Here is a 20,846-nt window from a genome sequence, read left to right on the forward strand (position 1 = left end):
TAAAGTGCAGTAAAAAGTACAGATCAGCCATGACTGAACAACTTTAAGCCAGAACAGGAGGTTCTGAAACAACCTGAATGACCTGTAGTCTGAATGATAACAACAGTCAAAGCTGAATTCAGGATTTGCAGTCACTGCTGAACCTGTTCTGTTATCAGTCACAGCATCTAAAGTCAGCTCTCGGTTTAGATTGTGCAACCTGTCTGCAATGATTTGTGGCTTTCTCTGTAATTTAATTGGTAGAGTGAGTACTTTCCACTTCCTGCCCCATTATTACACAACCCGCCCTTTCCCTTTGGCATTTCATTCAGTTGCAGTTTCAGTTTTGAGTTTCATTTTCACAGAAACCGTTTGCAGCTGCTGAGCCCTCACAAAAACATCCTAATTTTAGGAGTTTGCATTTTAAAACACGTCCAGAACCTGAAGAGAAACAGAGATTGCAGGTAGTGAAGGAGTTATACAATGTAAGTACCTCCATCTCGCTCGTGAAACCAGTTACAGGTCTCTGAGTGTTGAATGTCTGTGAGCTGTTTAATTCCTTTAATAACTGGATCATCAAAATCCAGAAGCCCAGAGCCAAGTGAGTGTGGTGTACTGGCTCTGAGATGGGACACACAGTGGGTGAATGTACAAGATGTCATTTTCTCTCTCATGCCCCGTCTGAACTCATCCTGTCCATGACACCCAGCTCTTGTTCCTTAACCCTATTCCCACTAAACTGCTGACCATCCGCCTTCCCTTCCTGACTCTCATGTTAGCTGCTGTTGTTAACTGTTCTCTCTCCTCAGGTACTGCCTGCTCTGTGTTAAATCTGCTGGCATCATGCCTGTCCTTAAAATTTACCCTTGACACCTCTATCCTAGCAAATTACTGCCCCAACTCCAACCTCCCTTTCCTCTCCAAAGTCCTTGAACGTGTTGTCACCTCCTAAATCCATGTCCATCTTCCCAGAACTCCATGTTTGAGCCTCTCCAATCAGGTTTCTGCCCGCCATGGGATTTTTTGGTTTCTTTTATTCGTTCAGGAGATGTGGGTGTTAGCATTTATTGACCATCCCTAATTGCCCTTGAGAAGGTGGTGGTGAGTTGCCTTCTTGACCCACTGCAGTCTTGGTGTGTAGGTACACCCACAATGCTATTAGGAAGGGAGTTCCAAGATTTTGACCCAGCAACAGTGAAGGAACGGCAATATAGTTCTAAGTCAGGATGGTGTGTGGCTTGGAGGGGAACTTGCACGTTATGGTGTTCCCATGTATCTGCTGTCCTTGTCCTTCTAGGTGGTAGAGGTTGTGGGTTTGGAAGGTGCTGTTGAAGGAGTCTTGATGAGTTGCTGCAGTGCATCTTGTAGATGGTACACACTGCTGCCACTGTGCATCAGTGGTGGAGGGAGTGAATGTTGAAGGTGTTGGATGGGGTGCCAATCAAGCGGGCTGCTTTGCCTTGGATGGTGTCGAGCTTCTTGAGCGTTGTTGGAGTTGCAGCCATCCAGGCAAGTGGAGAGTATTCCATCACACTTCTGACTTGTGCCTTGTAGATGATGGACAAGCATTGGGGAGTCAGGAAGTGAATTACTTGCTACAGAATTCCCAGCCCCGGACCTGCTCTTGTAGCCACAGCATTGATGTGGCTGGTCCAGTTCAATTTCTGGTCAATGGTGACCGCCAGGATGTTGATTGTGTGGGATTCAGAGATGTTAATGCCATTGAACATCAACGAGACATGTTTAAACTCTCTCTTGTTTGAGATGGTCGTTGCCTGGCACTTGTGTGGCACGAATGTTACTTGCCACTTATCAGCCTAAGCCTGGATGTTGTCCCGGTCTGTACGAAAAAGACCCTTATCAAAGTCAGTGATGACATCATATGTGACTATAACCATGGTAAACTACACCTCCCCATCTTTTTCAATCTGTATGCAATCTTGGATACAATTGACCATACCATCTTCCTCCAACGCTCTTCGCCTGTCATCCAGCTGTATGGATTTACATTCACCTGGTTCCATTCTTATCTATCCAATCATAACCAGGGAATTATTTCAATGGCTTCTCTTCCGCACCATTACCTCTGGTGTCCCCCAAGGATCTATCCTTGGCCCTCTTTAACATGCTGCCCCTGGGCCACATCAACCAAAAACACATCAGGTTCTACATGTACACTAACGATACCCAACTCCACCTCACCACCACCTCTCTTGACCCTTCCATTGTCTCAGATTTGTCTCGCTGCTTTTCTGACATCCAGTTCTGGATGAGCAGAAATTTCCTTCAATTAAATATTGGGAAGATTGAAGCCATTGTCTTCAGTCCCTGCTACAAACTCCACTCCCTAGACACCAAAGCCATCTCTCTTCCTGGCAACTACCTGAGGCTGAATCAAACTGTTCACAAACTTAGTGCCATATTTGATCCCAAGATGAGCTTCGCCACATATTCCCTGCATCATCAAGGCAACCTACTTCCACCCCTGCCTCAGTCCATCTGCTGATGAAAGCATAGAAAACATAGAAACATAGAAAATAGGAGCAGGAGTAGGCCATTCGGCCCTTCAAGTCTGCTCCGCCATTCATTATGATCATGGCTGATCATCCAACTCAGTAACCTGTTCCCGCTTTCCCCCCATATCCTTTGATCCCTTTAGACCCACGAGCTATATCTAACGCCTTCTTGAAATCATACAATGTTTTGGCCTCAGCTGCTTTCTGTGCTAACGAATTCCACAGGCTCACCACTCTCTGGGTGAAGAATTTTCTCCTCATCTCAATCCTGAATGGTTTACCCCGTATCCATAGACTATGATCCCTGGTCCTGGACTCCTCCAACATTGGGAACATCCTTCCTGCATCTACCCTGTCAAGTCCTGTTAGAATTTTATAGGTTTTTATGAGATTCTCCCCTCACTCTTCTGAACTCTAGCGAATATAATCCTAACCGACTCAATCTCTCCTCATACGTCAGTCCCGCCATCCCAGGAATCAGTCTGGTAAACCTTCGCTGCACTCCCTCTATAGCTAGAACATCCTTCCTCAGATAAGTAGACCAAAACTGCACACAATATTCCAGGTGTGGCCTCACCAAGGCGCTGTATAATTGTAGCAAGACATCCCTGCTCCTATACTCGAATCCTCTTGCTATGAAGGCCAACAAACCATTTGCCTTTTTTACCGCCTGTTGCACCTGCATGCTTACCTTCAGCGACTGGTGTACGAGAGCACCCAGGTCTCGTTGCATATTCCCCTCTCTCAAAATAAAAATTCTCATCCATGCCTTTATTACCACTGGACCTCAATATTTAACACTCTCCTGGTCGGCGTCCTAGCTTCCATCCTCCATAAACTTGTTGAACTCATCCAAAATTCTGCTGCCTGTATCCTAACTTGTACCAAGTTCTGATGAAAGGTCACAGAAAAGGTCTGCTTTTCCCCCACAGACACTGCAAGAGCTGTTGAGTATTTGCAGCACTTTGTTTTAATTGTACCAAGTCCCACGGATCCTTTACCCCTGTGCTCGATGACGAGCAACAACTTGGTTTTCAAATTATTATCCTTAGGGTGGGGAAAGTGTGAAGGGTGCATGGTGTTGGAGATGGGGCCCAGAGTGGGAGTAGTTGACATGGTGTTGGAGATGGGGCCCAGAGTGGGTGTCGTCCACATGGTGTTGGAGATGGGGCCCAGAGTGGGTGTAGTCCACATGGTGTTGGAGATGGGTCCCAGAGTGGGTGTAGTCCACATGGTGTTGGAGATGGGGCCCAGAGTGTGTGTAGTCCACATGGTGTTGGAGATTTGACCCAAAATGGGTGTAGTTCACCTGTGTTGGAGATGGGGCCCAGAGTGGGTGTAGTCCATATGGTGTTGGAGATGGGTCCCAGAGTGGGTGTAGTCCACATGGTGTTGGAGATGGAGCCCAGAGTGGGTGTACTTCACATGGTGTTGGAGATGGGGCCCAGAGTGGGTGTAGTCCACATGTTGTTGGAGATGGGTCCCAGAGTGGGTGTAGTCCACATGGTGTTGGAGATGGGCCCAGAGTGTGTGTAGTCCACATGGTGTTGGAGATTTGACCCAAAATGGGTGTAGTTCACCTGTGTTGGAGATGGGGCCCAGAGTGGGTGTAGTCCATATGGTGTTGGAGATGGGTCCCAGAGTGGGTGTAGTCCACATGGTGTTGGAGATGGAGCCCAGAGTGGGTGTACTTCACATGGTGTTGGAGATGGGGCCCAGAGTGGGTGTAGTCCACATGTTGTTGGAGATGGGTCCCAGAGTGGGTGTAGTCCACATGGTGTTGGAGATGGGCCCAGAGTGGGTGTAGTCCACATGGTGTTGGAGATGGGTCCCAGAGTGGGTGTCATCCACATGGTGTTGGAGATGGGGCCCAGAGTGGGTGTACTTCACATGGTGTTGGAGATGGGTCCCAGAGTGGGTGTAGTCCACATGGTGTTGGAGATGGGGCCCAGAGTGGGTGCAGTCCACATGGTGTTGGAGATGGGGCCCAGAGTGGGTGTAGTCCACATGGTGTTGGAGATGGAGCCCAGAGTGGGTGTAGTCCACATGGTGTTGGAGATGGGCCCAGAGTGGGTGTAGTCCACATGGTGTTGGAGATGGAGCCCAGAGTGGGTGTAGTCCACATGGTGTTGGAGATGGGCCCAGAGTGGGTGCAGTCCACATGATGTTGGAGATGGGGCCCAGAGTGGGTGTAGTCCACATGGTGTTGGAGATGGGGCCCAGAGTGGATGTACTTCATATGGTGTTGGAGATGGGGCCCAGAGTGGATGTACTTCATATGGTGTTGGAGATGGGGCCCAGAGTGGGTGTAGTTCACATGTGTTGGAGATGGGGCCCAGAGTAGATGTACTTCACATGGTGTTGGAGATGGGGCCCAGAGTGGGTGTAGTCCACATGGTGTTGGAGATGGGGCCCAGAGTGGATGTACTTCATATGGTGTTGGAGATGGGGCCCAGAGTGGGTGTAGTTCACATGTGTTGGAGATGGGGCCCAGGGTAGATGTACTTCACATGGTGTTGGAGATGGGTCCCAGAGTCGGTGTGGTCCACATGGTGTTGGAGATTTGACCCTAAATGGGTGTAGTCCACATGGTGTTGGAGATGGGGCCCAGAGTGGATGTACTTCATATGGTGTTGGAGATGGGGCCCAGAGTGGGTGTAGTTCACATGTGTTGGAGATGGGGCCCAGAGTAGATGTACTTCACATGGTGTTGGAGATGGGTCCCAGAGTGGGTGTAGTCCACATGGTGTTGGAGATGGGGCTCAGAGTGAGTGCAGTCCACATGGTGTTGGAGATTTGACCCAAAATGGGTGTAGTCCACATGGTTATGGAGATGGGGCCCAGAGTGGGTGTAGTCCACATGGTGTTGGAGATGGGTCCCAGAGTGGGTGTAGTCCACATGGTGTTGGAGATGGGGCCCAGAGTGGATGTACTTCACATGGTGTTGGAGATGGGTCCCAAAGTGGGTGTAGTCCACATGGTGTTGGAGATTTGAACCAAAATGGGTGTAGTCCACATGGTTATGGAGATGGGGCCCAGAGTGGGTGTAGTCCACATGGTGTTGGAGATTTGACCCAAAATGGGTGTAGTCCACATGGTTATGGAGATGGGGCCCAGAGTGGGTGTAGTCCACATGGTGTTGGAGATTTGAACCAAAATGGGTGTAGTCCACATGGTTATGGAGATGGGGCCCAGAGTGGGTGTAATCCACATGGTGTTGGAGATTTGACCCAAAATGTGTGTAGTTCACATGGTGTTGGAGATGGGTCCCAGAGTGGGTGTAGTCCACATGGTGTTGGAGATGGGGCTCAGAGTGAGTGCAGTCCACATGGTGTTGGAGATTTGACCCAAAATGGGTGTAGTTCACATGGTGTTGGAGATGGGGCCCAGAGTGGGTGTAGTCCACATGGTGTTGGAGATTTGACCCAAAATGGGTGTAGTTCACATGGTGTTGGAGATGGGTCACAGACTGCGTGTAGTCCATCTGGTGGTGGAGATGGGTCACAGAGTGGGTGTAGTCCATCTGGTGGTGGAGGTCGGTCACAGAGTGAGTGTCATCCACATGGTGTTGGAGATGGGTCACAGAATGGGTGTAGTCAACATGGTGTTGGAAAGGGTCACAGAGTGGGTGTAGTCCACATGGTGGTGGAGATGGTTCACAGAGTGGGTGTCGTCCACATGGTGGTGGAGATGGGTCACAGAGTGGGTGTAGTCCACCTGGTGGAGGAGATGGGTCCCAGAGTGGGTGTAGTCCACATGGTGTTGGAGATGAGTCACAGAGTGGGTGTCATCCACATGGTGTTAGAGATGGGTCACAGAGTGGGTGTCGTCCACATGGTGTTGGTGATGGGTCACAGAGTGGGTGTTTTCTACATGGTGTTGGTGATGGGTCACAGAGTGGGTGTCGTCCGCATGGTGGTCGAGATGGGTCACAGAGTGGGTGTCGTCCACATGGTGTTGGAGATGGGTCACAGAGTGGGTGTAGTCCACATGTTGTTGGAGATGGGTCACAGAGTGCGTGTTGTCCACATGGTGTTGGTGATGGGTCACAGAGTGCGTGTTGTCCACATGGTGTTGGTGATGGGTCACAGAGTGGGTGTAGTCCACATGATGTTGGTGATGGGTCACAGAGTGGGTGTAGTCCGCATGGTGTTGGAGATGGGTCACAGAGTGGGTGTAGTCCACATGGTGTTGGTGATGGGTCACAGAGTGCGTGTAGTCCACATGATGTTGGTGATGGGTCACAGAGTGTGTGTAGTCCGCATGGTGTTGGAGATGGGTCACAGAGTGGGTGTAGTCCACATGGTGTTGGTGATGGGTCACAGAGTGCGTGTTGTCCACATGATGTTGGTGATGGGTCACAGAGTGGGTGTTGTCCGCATGGTGTTCGAGATGGGTCACAGAGTGGGTGTTGTCCGCATGGTGTTCGAGATGGGTCACAGAGTGGGTGTCGTCCACATGGAGTTGGAGATGGCTCACAGAGTGGATGTCGTCCACATGGAGTTGGAGATGGGTCACAGGGTGGGTGTCGTCCACATGGAGTTGGAGATGGGTCACAGAGTGGATGTCGTCCACATGGAGTTGGAGATGGGTCACAGAGTGGGTGTTGTCCGCATGGTGTTGGAGATGGTTCACAGAGTGGGTGTTGTCCGCATGGTGTTGGAGATGGGTCACAGAGTGGGTGTTGTCCACATGGAGTTGGAGATGGCTCACAGAGTAGGTGTCGTCCACATGGTGTTGGAGATGGGCTGCAGAGTGGGTGTAGTCCACATGGTGTTGGTGATGGGTCACAGGGTGGGTGTCGTCCACATATTGTTGGAAATGGAAGATTGGGTGCTGGGTTGGTGTTGGGTACTTGATGATGTTGATGACGGGATTCAGAGTGGGTGAAGGGAATGTGGTGGTGGGAACTAGGACCCAGAGTGGGTGATTGAGGGCTGGTACATCAGCTCCAGTCTGATGAGGAATCTGATCCCAGAGTAAGTGTAGGGCCCATTTAAGAATTTAAATTAATTACCCTGGAGTGGGTGTTAACTTTCCCCAGCCAGGTGAGCATAAAAGGGGAGGTTTAGGTGAAGTCAGGACCTGAAAGGGGCTGTGAGTTGGCGAGCTGGAAGATAGACAGACTTGTGGGCTGGCTTTTGCTGTATGCATTAAAAAAAAAACTGTGTTTGCAACTTGGATTGTTTAAGGACCACAGTTTGTAAATGAAAGGAGGTTCAGAGACAGGAGGACTCTCTAACACGGGTCACAGAGCAAATATAGGTTACAAAATTTAATAGTCCAAGATGGGACATTTTGGAAACTTTACCCTTTAAATTAGTAGACAATTAAAACAGGAAAATGAGTGAAACATTACTTTGCCCTCAATTTAAGTAATATCTTGCAGTAAAAATGTGAGAGCAGAGAGAAAGCCTGAGAGAAAACAGTACTAGTGAACAACAGGTAAAAACAGAAGAGCCAATTCCAAAGATTCAGTGAGTGCAGAGACAGCAAGGCTGAGGGAAAACAGTGGGGGAATCAGTGAGAGTGGAGAGAGAAAGTCTGAGGAGATACAGTGTGACAGTCAGTAACAGCAGAGAATGAAAGCCAGAAGGGAACCAGTGCAAGGGTAATGTAGAGCAGAGTTGGTGTCCTGTATCCCCTTGGCCTGCAGGTTTATTTTCCTCAAGTGTCGATTCAATTTCCTGTTGAAATTATTAACTGTCTCCGCTTCCACAACTTTCGTGAGCAGCGAGTACCAGGTCATGACCACGCACTGAATAAAAATTCCTCGCATCCCCCTGCATCTCTTGCCCAAAACCTTAAATCTATGTCCCCTAGTCCTTGTACCATCAGCTAATGGGAACAGCTTTGCTTTTTCTACCTTATCTAAGCCTGTCATAATCTTGTGCACATTTATCAAATCTCCCAGCTGTCATGTGTTCTTTGTGCTGTCTTATGCAACACAACGAGGTACATGGATTCCAGTTCATTGACGATCTCTAACAGGTTTATTATCAGCTGAATGAGTGTATATACAGTATGCAGGCATAATCAGGACCCATCCGAATACCCATAGCAACATCTTTTACTTGAAGGAAGTGAATGGAGTTGAAGGAGAAGATGTTCAATGTGAGAACAAGTTCAGCCAGGCAGAGGAGGGTGGTGGTGGATGGGGACTGGTTTGGTCTCTGTTCAGGGAAGAAGCGGAGAGCCCTCAAACCATCCTGGTTCCTTCAAGTAAAAGGTGTTGCTATGGGTACCTGCATGAGTCCTAGTTATGCCTGTCTTTTTGAGTATTTCCAACATTTCTTGTATTTATTTCAGATTTCCAGCATCTGCAGTATTTTGCTTTTATTTTAATGTAATTTTATTTTATTTGCTTGTACAACAGTCATGTATTTATCTTATTTTCAGAGAACAAATGGCCCTGTCTACTCTCTCCAAGTTCTTCACTGCTCAGGAGAGCAGGAACCTACAATCTATGTATAGCACAGGTGAATTGGAAGCAGTGATTCTTCAGATAAAGAGTAGGTCAAATAATTTAGACAAGATGGAACTTAACATTGCAGTGGTGGGTGATGTGGGCTCAGGAAAATCCACCTTCATCAATGCTATGAGAGGTGTTCGGAGCGGTGATGCGGGAGCTGCTCCAACTGGGAATGAAGAAACCAGGATGGAGCCAACCAGGTATCCCTATCAAGCTCTGCCTAATGTTCAACTCTGGGATCTTCCTGGAACAAATTCCTTTGGTTTTGAAATAAAGAATTACCTGAAGAAGATGAAGTTTGAAAGCTATGACTTTTTCATCATTGTGTCCCAGTCACGATTCAGAGAAAACGATGCAGAACTTGCCAAAATAATTCAAGAACAGGGCAAAGAATTCTACTATGTCAGGTCCAAAATAGATAATGATGCCCATTCACTGAAGATGCAAGGTGCTGAACTTAGTGAAGGATGGGAGACAATCCACAAGGACTGTATCAGTAACTTTCAAACAGTTGGGGTTACTCCACCTGCCATTTTTCTAATCTCTAGTTTTGAGCAGGGGAAATATGACTTTCCTGAATTAAAGTCCACCCTCGCCAGGAATCTCCCAAGCATTAAATCAAATGTTTTCTCAGTCTCACTCCCAAAGATTGTGCTGGAAATTACAGAACCCAAAACAAGGATGTTGAATAGGGGAATCTGGCTGTTGACCATTTTCACTGGATCAGTGGGTGCAGTTCCAATGCTTGTTCCAATGCCAGTGCCAATACCATTGCCAGTACCAGTGCCAGTGTCAGGGTTTCCTTTCATTACAGCCATTGGATTGACAGTTGCTGGACTGAAGTACCTGCAGAAACAGCTGGGGCTCAGTGACAAGTCTCTGAAAAGCCTGGCCAGCAAAGTTGGTAAGCCTAGTTCAGTTCTGAAAGCTGAAATGAATCGTCGTGTGCCAAGAGAGATACGACCAACAGTTACCACTGTACTGTTAGGAATCACCATCGTCGCCTGCATGGTAACTGGGATCAAACACAGTTTCAGGCCAGTGACCCTCTCTATCTTTGCGACACTGTCGTCCTCTGTTTTTACCTACAAGTTACTGAAGGATTCACTGAAAGACCACTTGAAAACTGTACAACAGCTGGTGAAGAGTGTACTAAGCAGAGATTGACATGATCTACTGTATGTCACACCAATCAACATTACTCCTCAGTTTGTAGAGACTGTGGAGATGTTTGATTGAAAATGTGACAAATTAACCTGCTTTGGTCAGTGGTATCAAACTTATTTTCTATTCTGAGCCTGATTCAATATCCTGACATTGGTGATAAGTAAACTTTATTAAAATAGAAACAAATAAAGATAAACTATATTGAAATAAAAACAGAAACTGCTGGAAATCTTCAGCAGGTCTGGCAGTGTTTGTGGAGAGAGAAACATAACTAAAAGAAATTCATTGACTTGAATTCTCTCCATAGATTCTGCCAGACCGACTGAGTATTTCCAGCATTTTCTGTTTTTATTTCAGATTTCCAGCATCCTCAGTATATTGCTTTTGTGTAATCTTTATTGATATTTGCTTCCATTTAGATTTAATTTACTATTTGCTCTGGTGTTCCCTGGCACCTCTTAGCTTGAATCATTGAATCAATATTTAGAGCAAATGACTGAAGTAAGGCTGGTCTTGGATAAAAACATGAGCACATCACTATAGAGCTTTGTGCCCCAATTACTAACCCTGGAAGTGAATTCCTTAGCTTCACAACGCTCTGCAGGTGGTCTTGTATAGCTCTGGTGGGATTGATAAGGCACTGAAACCCAATTGGATGACCCAATTCAAATAATTACTTTATATGCCAGGGGCCAGGGTCAGGAAGGTGTATAAAGCCACAGCACTCAAGGATATTGTTACTTGCAGTCGGTAGAGTCGACTGGTCAGTCATTCTGAAGTCGCGCCAGGAGACCTGTAGAAGGAGCGACCCACTGAGATGGATCTCAGCTTGCCGGATTCCTAAACATCCAGTGTCACTGTGTATATGTAGTATAACTTAGAGATTTAATAAAGGTGTATCACATTTACTGAAACACTATCCAAGTTGTTGTGTGCCATTGATATCAAAACTAAAGACAAGAACCTTTAGACCAGAGAGGACGTCTTACAAGTGACGAGTCAGGCAGGAGTCTTGAAGATAAAGAAATGGCAGAACATACTCTGGATGGGCTAGTCACAAAGTAAGTGGCAGGGAAATTACCTCTTCAGCAGAGGTGGGTTTGGGTTATCCTGGAGGGGGCTGTTCTGCGAGATGAGGCAGAACAGTGGACACAGGGTGCACTTGTAAGCGGGTCTTGATAAAGGTAGTTTGGCTGATGGCAGATCAGTGGCAGCACAGGAAATATGAGGCTGAGAAAACAAAATTCAAGCAGGAGCTGGAGGAGGGAGATAAGTAGCTCAAGGAATGGGATGCGGTTATTAATGGGTTAATGCAACAGCTGGAGAAAGAGAGAGAGAAAGGGAAAAAGCGTTTTCCCCACAGGTCCGCTCTGCTCCTCTCCCGAAAGGTAACAATCAGCACCAGTTTGTTAACAGTCAGCATCAGTACATTAACAGTCAGCACCAGTGTGTTATCAGTTAAAATCAGTGCGTTAACTATCAGCATCAGTGTGTTATCAATTAAAATCAGTGTGTTAACTATCAGCACCAGTGTGTTATCAATTAAAATCAGTGTGTTAACTATCAGCACCAGTGTGTTATCAGTTAAAATCAGTGCGTTAACTATCAGCACCAGTGTGTTATCAATTAAAATCAGTGTGTTAACTATCAGCACCAGTGTGTTATCAGTTAAAATCAGTGTGTTAACTATCAGCACCAGTGTGTTATCAGTTAAAATCAGTGCGTTAACTATCAGCACCAGTGTGTTATCAGTTAAAATCAGTGCGTTAACTGTCAGCACCAGTGTGTTATCAGTTAAAATCAGTGTGTTAACTATCAGCACCAGTGTGTTATCAGTTAAAATCAGTGCGTTAACTATCAGCACCAGTGTGTTATCAGTTAAAATCAGTGCGTTAACTATCAGCACCAGTGTGTTATCAGTTAAAATCAGTGTGTTAACTATCAGCACCAGTGTGTTATCAGTTAAAATCAGTGCGTTAACTATCAGCACCAGTGTGTTATCAGTTAAAATCAGTGCGTTAACTGTCAGCACCAGTGTGTTATCAATTAAAATCAGTGCGTTAACTGTCAGCACCAGTGTGTTATCAATTAAAATCAGTGTGTTAACAATCAGCACCAGTGTGTAAACAATCAGCATCTGTGCGTTAACTGTCAGCACCAGGGTGTTATCAATTAAAATCAGTGTGTGAACTATCAGCACCAGTGTGTTATCAGTTAAAATCAGTGTGTTAACTATCAGCACCAGTGTGTAAACAATCAGCATCTGTGCGTTAACTGTCAGCACCAGTGTGTTATCAATTAAAATCAGTGTGTTAACTATCAGCACCAGTGTGTTATCAGTTAAAATCAGTGTGTTAACTATCAGCACCAGTGTGTTATCAGTTAAAATCAGTGTGTTAACTATCAGCACCAGTGTGTAAACAATTAAAATCAGTGTGTTAACTATCAGCACCAGTGTGTAAACAATCAGCATCTGTGCGTTAACTGTCAGCACCAGTGTGTTATCAATTAAAATCAGTGTGTTAACTATCAGCACCAGTGTGTTATCAGTTAAAATCAGTATGTTAACTATCAGCACCAGTGTGTTATCAGTTAAAATCAGTGTGTTAACTATCAGCACCAGTGTGTTATCAATTAAAATCAGTGTGTTAACTATCAGCACCAGTGTGTTATCAGTTAAAATCAGTGCGTTAACTATCAGCACCAGTGTGTTATCAATTAAAATCAGTGTGTTAACTATCAGCACCAGTGTGTTATCAGTTAAAATCAGTGTGTTAACTATCAGCACCAGTGTGTTATCAGTTAAAATCAGTGCGTTAACTATCAGCACCAGTGTGTTATCAGTTAAAATCAGTGCGTTAACTGTCAGCACCAGTGTGTTATCAGTTAAAATCAGTGTGTTAACTATCAGCACCAGTGTGTTATCAGTTAAAATCAGTGCGTTAACTATCAGCACCAGTGTGTTATCAGTTAAAATCAGTGCGTTAACTATCAGCACCAGTGTGTTATCAGTTAAAATCAGTGTGTTAACTATCAGCACCAGTGTGTTATCAGTTAAAATCAGTGCGTTAACTATCAGCGCCAGTGTGTTATCAGTTAAAATCAGTGCGTTAACTGTCAGCACCAGTGTGTTATCAATTAAAATCAGTGCGTTAACTGTCAGCACCAGTGTGTTATCAATTAAAATCAGTGTGTTAACAATCAGCACCAGTGTGTAAACAATCAGCATCTGTGCGTTAACTGTCAGCACCAGTGTGTTATCAATTAAAATCAGTGTGTGAACTATCAGCACCAGTGTGTTATCAGTTAAAATCAGTGTGTTAACTATCAGCACCAGTGTGTAAACAATTAAAAATCAGTGTGTTAACTATCAGCACCAGTGTGTAAACAATCAGCATCTGTGCGTTAACTGTCAGCACCAGTGTGTTATCAATTAAAATCAGTGTGTTAACTATCAGCACCAGTGTGTTATCAGTTAAAATCAGTGTGTTAACTATCAGCACCAGTGTGTTATCAGTTAAAATCAGTGTGTTAACTATCAGCACCAGTGTGTAAACAATTAAAATCAGTGTGTTAACTATCAGCACCAGTGTGTAAACAATCAGCATCTGTGCGTTAACTGTCAGCACCAGTGTGTTATCAATTAAAATCAGTGTGTTAACTATCAGCACCAGTGTGTTATCAGTTAAAATCAGTGAGTTAACTATCAGCACCAGTGTGTTATCAGTTAAAATCAGTGTGTTAACTATCAGCACCAGTGTGTAAACAATCAGCATCTGTGCGTTAACTGTCAGCACCAGTGTGTTATCAATTAAAATCAGTGTGTTAACTATCAGCACCAGTGTGTTATCAGTTAAAATCAGTGCGTTAACTATCAGCACCAGTGTGTTATCAGTTAAAATCAGTGCGTTAACTGTCAGCACCAGTGTGTTATCAGTTAAAATCAGTGTGTTAACTATCAGCACCAGTGTGTTATCAGTTAAAATCAGTGCGTTAACTATCAGCACCAGTGTGTTATCAGTTAAAATCAGTGCGTTAACTATCAGCACCAGTGTGTTATCAGTTAAAATCAGTGTGTTAACTATCAGCACCAGTGTGTTATCAGTTAAAATCAGTGCGTTAACTATCAGCGCCAGTGTGTTATCAGTTAAAATCAGTGCGTTAACTGTCAGCACCAGTGTGTTATCAATTAAAATCAGTGCGTTAACTGTCAGCACCAGTGTGTTATCAATTAAAATCAGTGTGTTAACAATCAGCACCAGTGTGTAAACAATCAGCATCTGTGCGTTAACTGTCAGCACCAGTGTGTTATCAATTAAAATCAGTGTGTGAACTATCAGCACCAGTGTGTTATCAGTTAAAATCAGTGTGTTAACTATCAGCACCAGTGTGTAAACAATTAAAAATCAGTGTGTTAACTATCAGCACCAGTGTGTAAACAATCAGCATCTGTGCGTTAACTGTCAGCACCAGTGTGTTATCAATTAAAATCAGTGTGTTAACTATCAGCACCAGTGTGTTATCAGTTAAAATCAGTGTGTTAACTATCAGCACCAGTGTGTTATCAGTTAAAATCAGTGTGTTAACTATCAGCACCAGTGTGTAAACAATTAAAATCAGTGTGTTAACTATCAGCACCAGTGTGTAAACAATCAGCATCTGTGCGTTAACTGTCAGCACCAGTGTGTTATCAATTAAAATCAGTGTGTTAACTATCAGCACCAGTGTGTTATCAGTTAAAATCAGTGAGTTAACTATCAGCACCAGTGTGTTATCAGTTAAAATCAGTGTGTTAACTATCAGCACCAGTGTGTAAACAATCAGCATCTGTGCGTTAACTGTCAGCACCAGTGTGTTATCAATTAAAATCAGTGTGTTAACTATCAGCACCAGTGTGTTATCAATTAAAATCAGTGTGTTAACTATCAGCACCAGTGTGTTATCAGTTAAAATCAGTGTGTTAACTATCAGCACCAGTGTGTAAACAATTAAAATCAGTGTGTTAACTATCAGCACCAGTGTGTAAACAATCAGCATCTGTGCATTAACTGTCAGCACCAGTGTGTTATCAATTAAAATCAGTGTGTTAACTATCAGCACCAGTGTGTTATCAATTAAAATCAGTGTGTTAACTATCAGCACCAGTGTGTTATCAATTAAAATCAGTGTGTTAACTATCAGCACCAGTGTGTTATCAATTAAAATCAGTGTGTTAACTATCAGCACCAGTGTGTTATCAATTAAAATCGGTGCATTAACTATCAGCACCAGTGTGTAAACAATCAGCATCTGTGCATTAACTGTCAGCACCAGTGTGTTATCAATTAAAATCAGTGTGTTAACTATCAGCACCAGTGTGTTATCAATTAAAATCAGTGCATTAACTATCAGCACCAGTGTGGAAACAATCAGCATCTGTGCATTAACTGTCAGCACCAGTGTGTTATCAATTAAAATCAGTGTGTTAACTATCAGCACCAGTGTGTTATCAATTAAAATCAGTGTGTTAACTATCAGCACCAGTGTGTTATCAATTAAAATCAGTGTGTTAACTGTCAGCACCAGTGTGTTATCAATTAAAATCAGTGCATTAACTATCAGCACCAGTGTGTAAACAATCAGCATCTGTGCATTAACTGTCAGCACCAGTGTGTTATCAATTAAAATCAGTGCATTAACTATCAGCACCAGTGTGTTATCAATTAAAATCAGTGTGTTAACTATCAGCACCAGTGTTATCAATTAAAATCAGTGTGTTAACTATCAGCACCAGTGTTATCAATTAAAATCAGTGTGTTAACTATCAGCACCAGTGTGTTATCAATTAAAATCAGTGTGTTAACTATCAGCACCAGTGTGTTATCAATTAAAATCAGTGTGTTAACTATCAGCACCAGTGTGTTATCAATTAAAATCAGTGCATTAACTATCAGCACCAGTGTGTAAACAATCAGCATCTGTGCATTAACTGTCAGCACCAGTGTGTTATCAATTAAAATCAGTGTGTTAACTATCAGCACCAGTGTGTTATCAATTAAAATCAGTGCATTAACTATCAGCACCAGTGTGTAAACAATCAGCATCTGTGCATTAACTGTCAGCACCAGTGTGTTATCAATTAAAATCAGTGTGTTAACTATCAGCACCAGTGTGTTATCAATTAAAATCAGTGTGTTAACTATCAGCACCAGTGTGTTATCAATTAAAATCAGTGTGTTAACTGTCAGCACCAGTGTGTTATCAATTAAAATCAGTGCATTAACTATCAGCACCAGTGTGTAAACAATCAGCATCTGTGCATTAACTGTCAGCACCAGTGTGTTATCAATTAAAATCAGTGCATTAACTATCAGCACCAGTGTGTTATCAATTAAAATCAGTGTGTTAACTATCAGCACCAGTGTTATCAATTAAAATCAGTGTGTTAACTATCAGCACCAGTGTTATCAATTAAAATCAGTGTGTTAACTATCAGCACCAGTGTGTTATCAATTAAAATCGGTGTGTTAACTATCAGCACCAGTGTTATCAATTAAAATCAGTGTGTTAACTATCAGCACCAGTGTTATCAATTAAAATCAGTGTGTTAACTATCAGCACCAGTGTGTTATCAATTAAAATCAGTGCATTAACTAGCAGCACCAGTGTGTAAACAATCAGCATCTGTGCATTAACTGTCAGCACCAGTGTGTTATCAATTAAAATCAGTGCATTAACTATCAGCACCAGTGTGTAAACAATCAGCATCTGTGCATTAACTATCAGCACCAGTGTGTTATCAATTAAAATCAGTGCATTAACTATCAGCACCAGTGTGTAAACAATCAGCATCTGTGCATTAACTGTCAGCACCAGTGTGTTATCAATTAAAATCAGTGTGTTAACTATCAGCACCAGTGTGTTATCAATTAAAATCAGTGTGTTAACTATCAGTACCAGTGTGTTATCAATTAAAATCAGTGCATTAACTATCAGCACCAGTGTGTAAACAATCAGCATCTGTGCGTTAACTGTCAGCATCAGTGTGTTATCAATTAAAATCAGTGCATTAACTATCAGCACCAGTGTGTAAACAATCAGCACCTGTGTGTTAACTGTCAGCACCAGTGTGTAAACAATCAGCACCAGTGTGTAAACAATCAGCACCAGTGTGTTATCAGTTAAAATCAGTGCGTTAACTATCAGCACCAGTGTGTAAACAATCAGTGCCAGTGTTATAACAGTCAGCCCCAGTGTGTAAACAATCAGCACCTGTGCGTTAACTATCAGCACCAGTGTGTAAACAATCAGTGCCAGTGTTATAACAGTCAGCCCCAGTGTGTAAACAATCAGCACCAGTGTGTTATCAGTTAAAACCAGTGTGTTAACTATCAGCACCAGTGTGTAAACAATCAGCACCAGTGTGTAAACAATCAGCACCAGTGTGTTATCAGTTAAAATCAGTGCATTAACTATCAGCACCAGTGTGTAAACAATCAGCACCTGTGTGTTAACTATCAGCACCAGTGTGTAAACATTCAGCACCAGTGTGTTAACTGTCAGCACCAGTGTGTAAACAATCAGCACCAGTGTGTAAACAATCAGCACCAGTGTGTTATCAGTTAAAATCAGTGCGTTAACTATCAGCACCAGTGTGTAAACAATCACCACCTGTGTGTTAACTGTCAGCGCCAGTGTGTAAACAATCAGCACCAGTGTGTAAACAATCAGTACCAGTGTGTTATCAGTTAAAATCAGTGCGTTAACTGTCAGCACCAGTGTGTTATCAGTTAAAATCAGCACGTTATCTATCAGCACCAGTGTGTAAACAATCAGCACCTGTGTGTTAACTGTCAGCACCAGTGTGTAAACAATCAGCACCAGTGTGTAAACAATCAGCACCAGTGTGTTATCAGTTAAAATCAGTGCGTTAACTGTCAGCACTAGTGTGTTATCAGTTAAAATCAGCGCGTTAACTATCAGCACCAGTGTGTAAACAATCAGCACCTGTGTGTTAACTGTCAGCACCAGTGTGTAAACAATCAGCACCAGTGTGTAAACAATCAGCACCAGTGTGTTATCAGTTAAAATCAGTGCGTTAACTATCAGCACCAGTGTGTAAACAATCAGTGCCAGTGTTATACAGTCAGCACCAGTGTGTAAACAATCAGCACCAGTGTGTTATCAGTTAAAATCAGTGCGTTAACTATCAGCACCAGTGTGTAAACAATCAGTGCCAGTGTTATAACAGTCAGCCCCAGTGTGTTAGCAATCAGGACCAGTGTGTTGACAATCTGCACCAGTTGTTAACAGTTAAAACCAGTGCTTTAACTATCAGCACCAGTATGTTAACCGTCAGCACTAGTGTGTCAACAGTTAACACCAGTGTGATAACAATCAGCACCAGTGTGGTAGCAGTTATAACCAGTGTGTTAACAGTCAGCACCTCTTCTTTCTCTTTGGCCTCCTTATCTCGAGAGACAATGGGTAAGCGCCTGGAGGTGGTCAGTGGTGTGCGGACCAGCGCCTGGAGTGGCTTTAAAGGCCAATTCTGGAGTGACAGGCTGTTCCACAGGTGCTGCAGATAAAATTTGTTTGTCAGGGCTGTTACACAGTTGGCTGTCCCCTTGCGCTTTTGTCTTTTTTCCTGCCAACTGCTAAGTCTCTTCAACTCGCCACACTTTAGCCCCGCCTTTATGGCTGCCCGCCAGCTCTGGCGAACGCTGGCAACTGACGCCCATGACTTGTGATCAATGTCACAGGACTTCATGTCGTGTTTGCAGACATCTTTGAAGTGGAGACATGGACGGCCGGTGGGTCTGATACCAGTGGCGAGCTCGCTGTACAATGTGTCTTTGGGGATCCTGCCATCTTCCATGCGGCTCACATGGCCAAGCCATCTCAAGCGCCGCTGACTCAGTAGTGTGTATATGCTGGGGATGTTGGCCACCTTGAGGATTTCTGTGTTGGAGATACGGTCCTGCCACCTGATGCCAAGGATTCTCCGGAGGCAGCGAAGATGGAATGAATTGAGACGTCGCTCTTGACTGACATACGTTGTCCAGGCCTCGCTGCCATAGAGCAAGGTACTGAGGACACAGGCTTGATACACTCGGACTTTTGTGTTCCGTGTCAGTGCGCCATTTTCCCACACTCTCTTGGCCAGTCTGGACATAGCAGTGGAAGCCTTTCCCATGCGCTTGTTGATTTCTGCATCTAGAGACAGGTTACTGGTGATAGTTGAGCCTAGGTAGGTGAACTCTTGAACCGCTTCCAGAGCGTGGTCGCCAATATTGATGGATGGAGCATTTCTGATGTCCTGTCCCATGATGTTCGTTTTCTTGAGGCTGATGGTTAGGCCAAATTCATTGCTGGCAGTCGCAAACCTGTCGATGAGACTCTACAAGCACTCTTCAGTGTGAGATGTTAAAGCAGCATCGTCAGCAAAGAGGAGTTCCCTGATGAGGACTTTCCGTACTTTGGACTTCGCTCTTGGACGGGCAAGGTTGAACAACCTGCCCCCTGATCTTGTGTGGAGGAAAATTCCTTCTTCAGAAGACTTGAACACATGTGAAAGCAGCAGGGAGAAGAAAATCCCAAAGAGTGTGGGTGTGAGAACACATCCCTGTTTCACGCCACTCAGGATAGGAAAGGGGTCTAATGAGGTGCCGCCATGTTGAATTGTGCCTTTCATATTGTTATGGAATGAGGTGATGATACTTAGTAGCTTTGGTGGACATCCAATCTTTTCTAGTAGTCTGAAGAGACCACGTCAGCTGACGAGGTCAAAAGCTTTGGTGAAATCAATGAAAGCAATGTAGAGGGGCATCTGTTGTTCGCGGCATTTCTCCTGTATCTGACGAAGGGAGAACTGCATGTCAACGGTCCATCTCTCTGCACGGAAGCCACACTGTGCCTCAGGGTAGACGCGCTTGGCCAGCTTCTGGAGCCTGTTTAGAGCGACTCGAGCAAAGATTTTCCCCACTATGCTGAGCAGGGAGATACCATGGTAGTTGTTGCAGTCACCGCAGTCACCTTTGTTTTTATAGAGGGTGATGATATTGGCATCGCGCATGTCCTGGGGTACTGCTCCCTCGTCCCAGCACAGGCATAGTCAGCACCTGTGTGATAATAATCAGCGCCAGTGTGTTAACATTTCAAACCAGTGCCTTAACTATCAGCACCAGTATGTTAACCGTCAGCACCAGTGTATCAACAGTTATAACCAGTGTGTTAACAGTTATAACCAGTGTGTTAACTATCAGCACCTGTGTGTTGACAATCATCACCAGTATGTTAATAATCAGCACCAGCATGATAACAATCAGCACCTGTGTGTTAACAGTTAAAACCAGTGCTTTAACTATCAACACCTGTATATTAACTGTCATAAGCAATGTGTCAACAGTTAACACCAGTGTGAGAGTAATCAGTACCAGTGTATTAACAGTTAACACCAGTTTTTTAACAGTCAGTACCAGAGTGTTTACAATCAGCACCAGTGTGTTAACAATCAGGGCCAGTGTTATAACAGTCAGCCCCTCTTGTTAATAATCAGCACCAGTGTGTTAACAGTCAGCACCAGTGTGTTAACAGTCAGCACCAGTTGATAACAGTCAGCCCCTGTGAGTTAACAGTCAGCACCAGAAGAGACTTAAGAGGACTTCTGGTACCAGTGAACTAAGTTTGAAAGTGTGCACTGGACCTCAACGAGAACTGCAAGACTTACTCCA

At 44.2% G+C, this 20,846-nt stretch overlaps 1 protein-coding gene across 1 annotated transcript; it reads left to right on the plus strand.

The window, feature by feature from the left end:
• The first annotated feature begins 306 nt into the window (after positions 1 to 306).
• LOC137377943 (interferon-gamma-inducible GTPase 10-like) lies at positions 307 to 11,720 on the plus strand. The gene is made up of 2 exons (XM_068048007.1): positions 307 to 464; positions 8,895 to 11,720. The coding sequence occupies exon 2, from the start codon at positions 8,902 to 8,904 to the stop codon at positions 10,132 to 10,134; it is 1,233 nt and encodes a 410-aa protein (XP_067904108.1). The 5' UTR covers positions 307 to 464; positions 8,895 to 8,901; the 3' UTR covers positions 10,135 to 11,720.
• Positions 11,721 to 20,846: the final 9,126 nt, after the last annotated feature.

This window comes from Heterodontus francisci, chromosome 15 (genome assembly GCF_036365525.1).
Source record: "Heterodontus francisci isolate sHetFra1 chromosome 15, sHetFra1.hap1, whole genome shotgun sequence".
NCBI lineage: Eukaryota > Metazoa > Chordata > Chondrichthyes > Heterodontiformes > Heterodontidae > Heterodontus > Heterodontus francisci.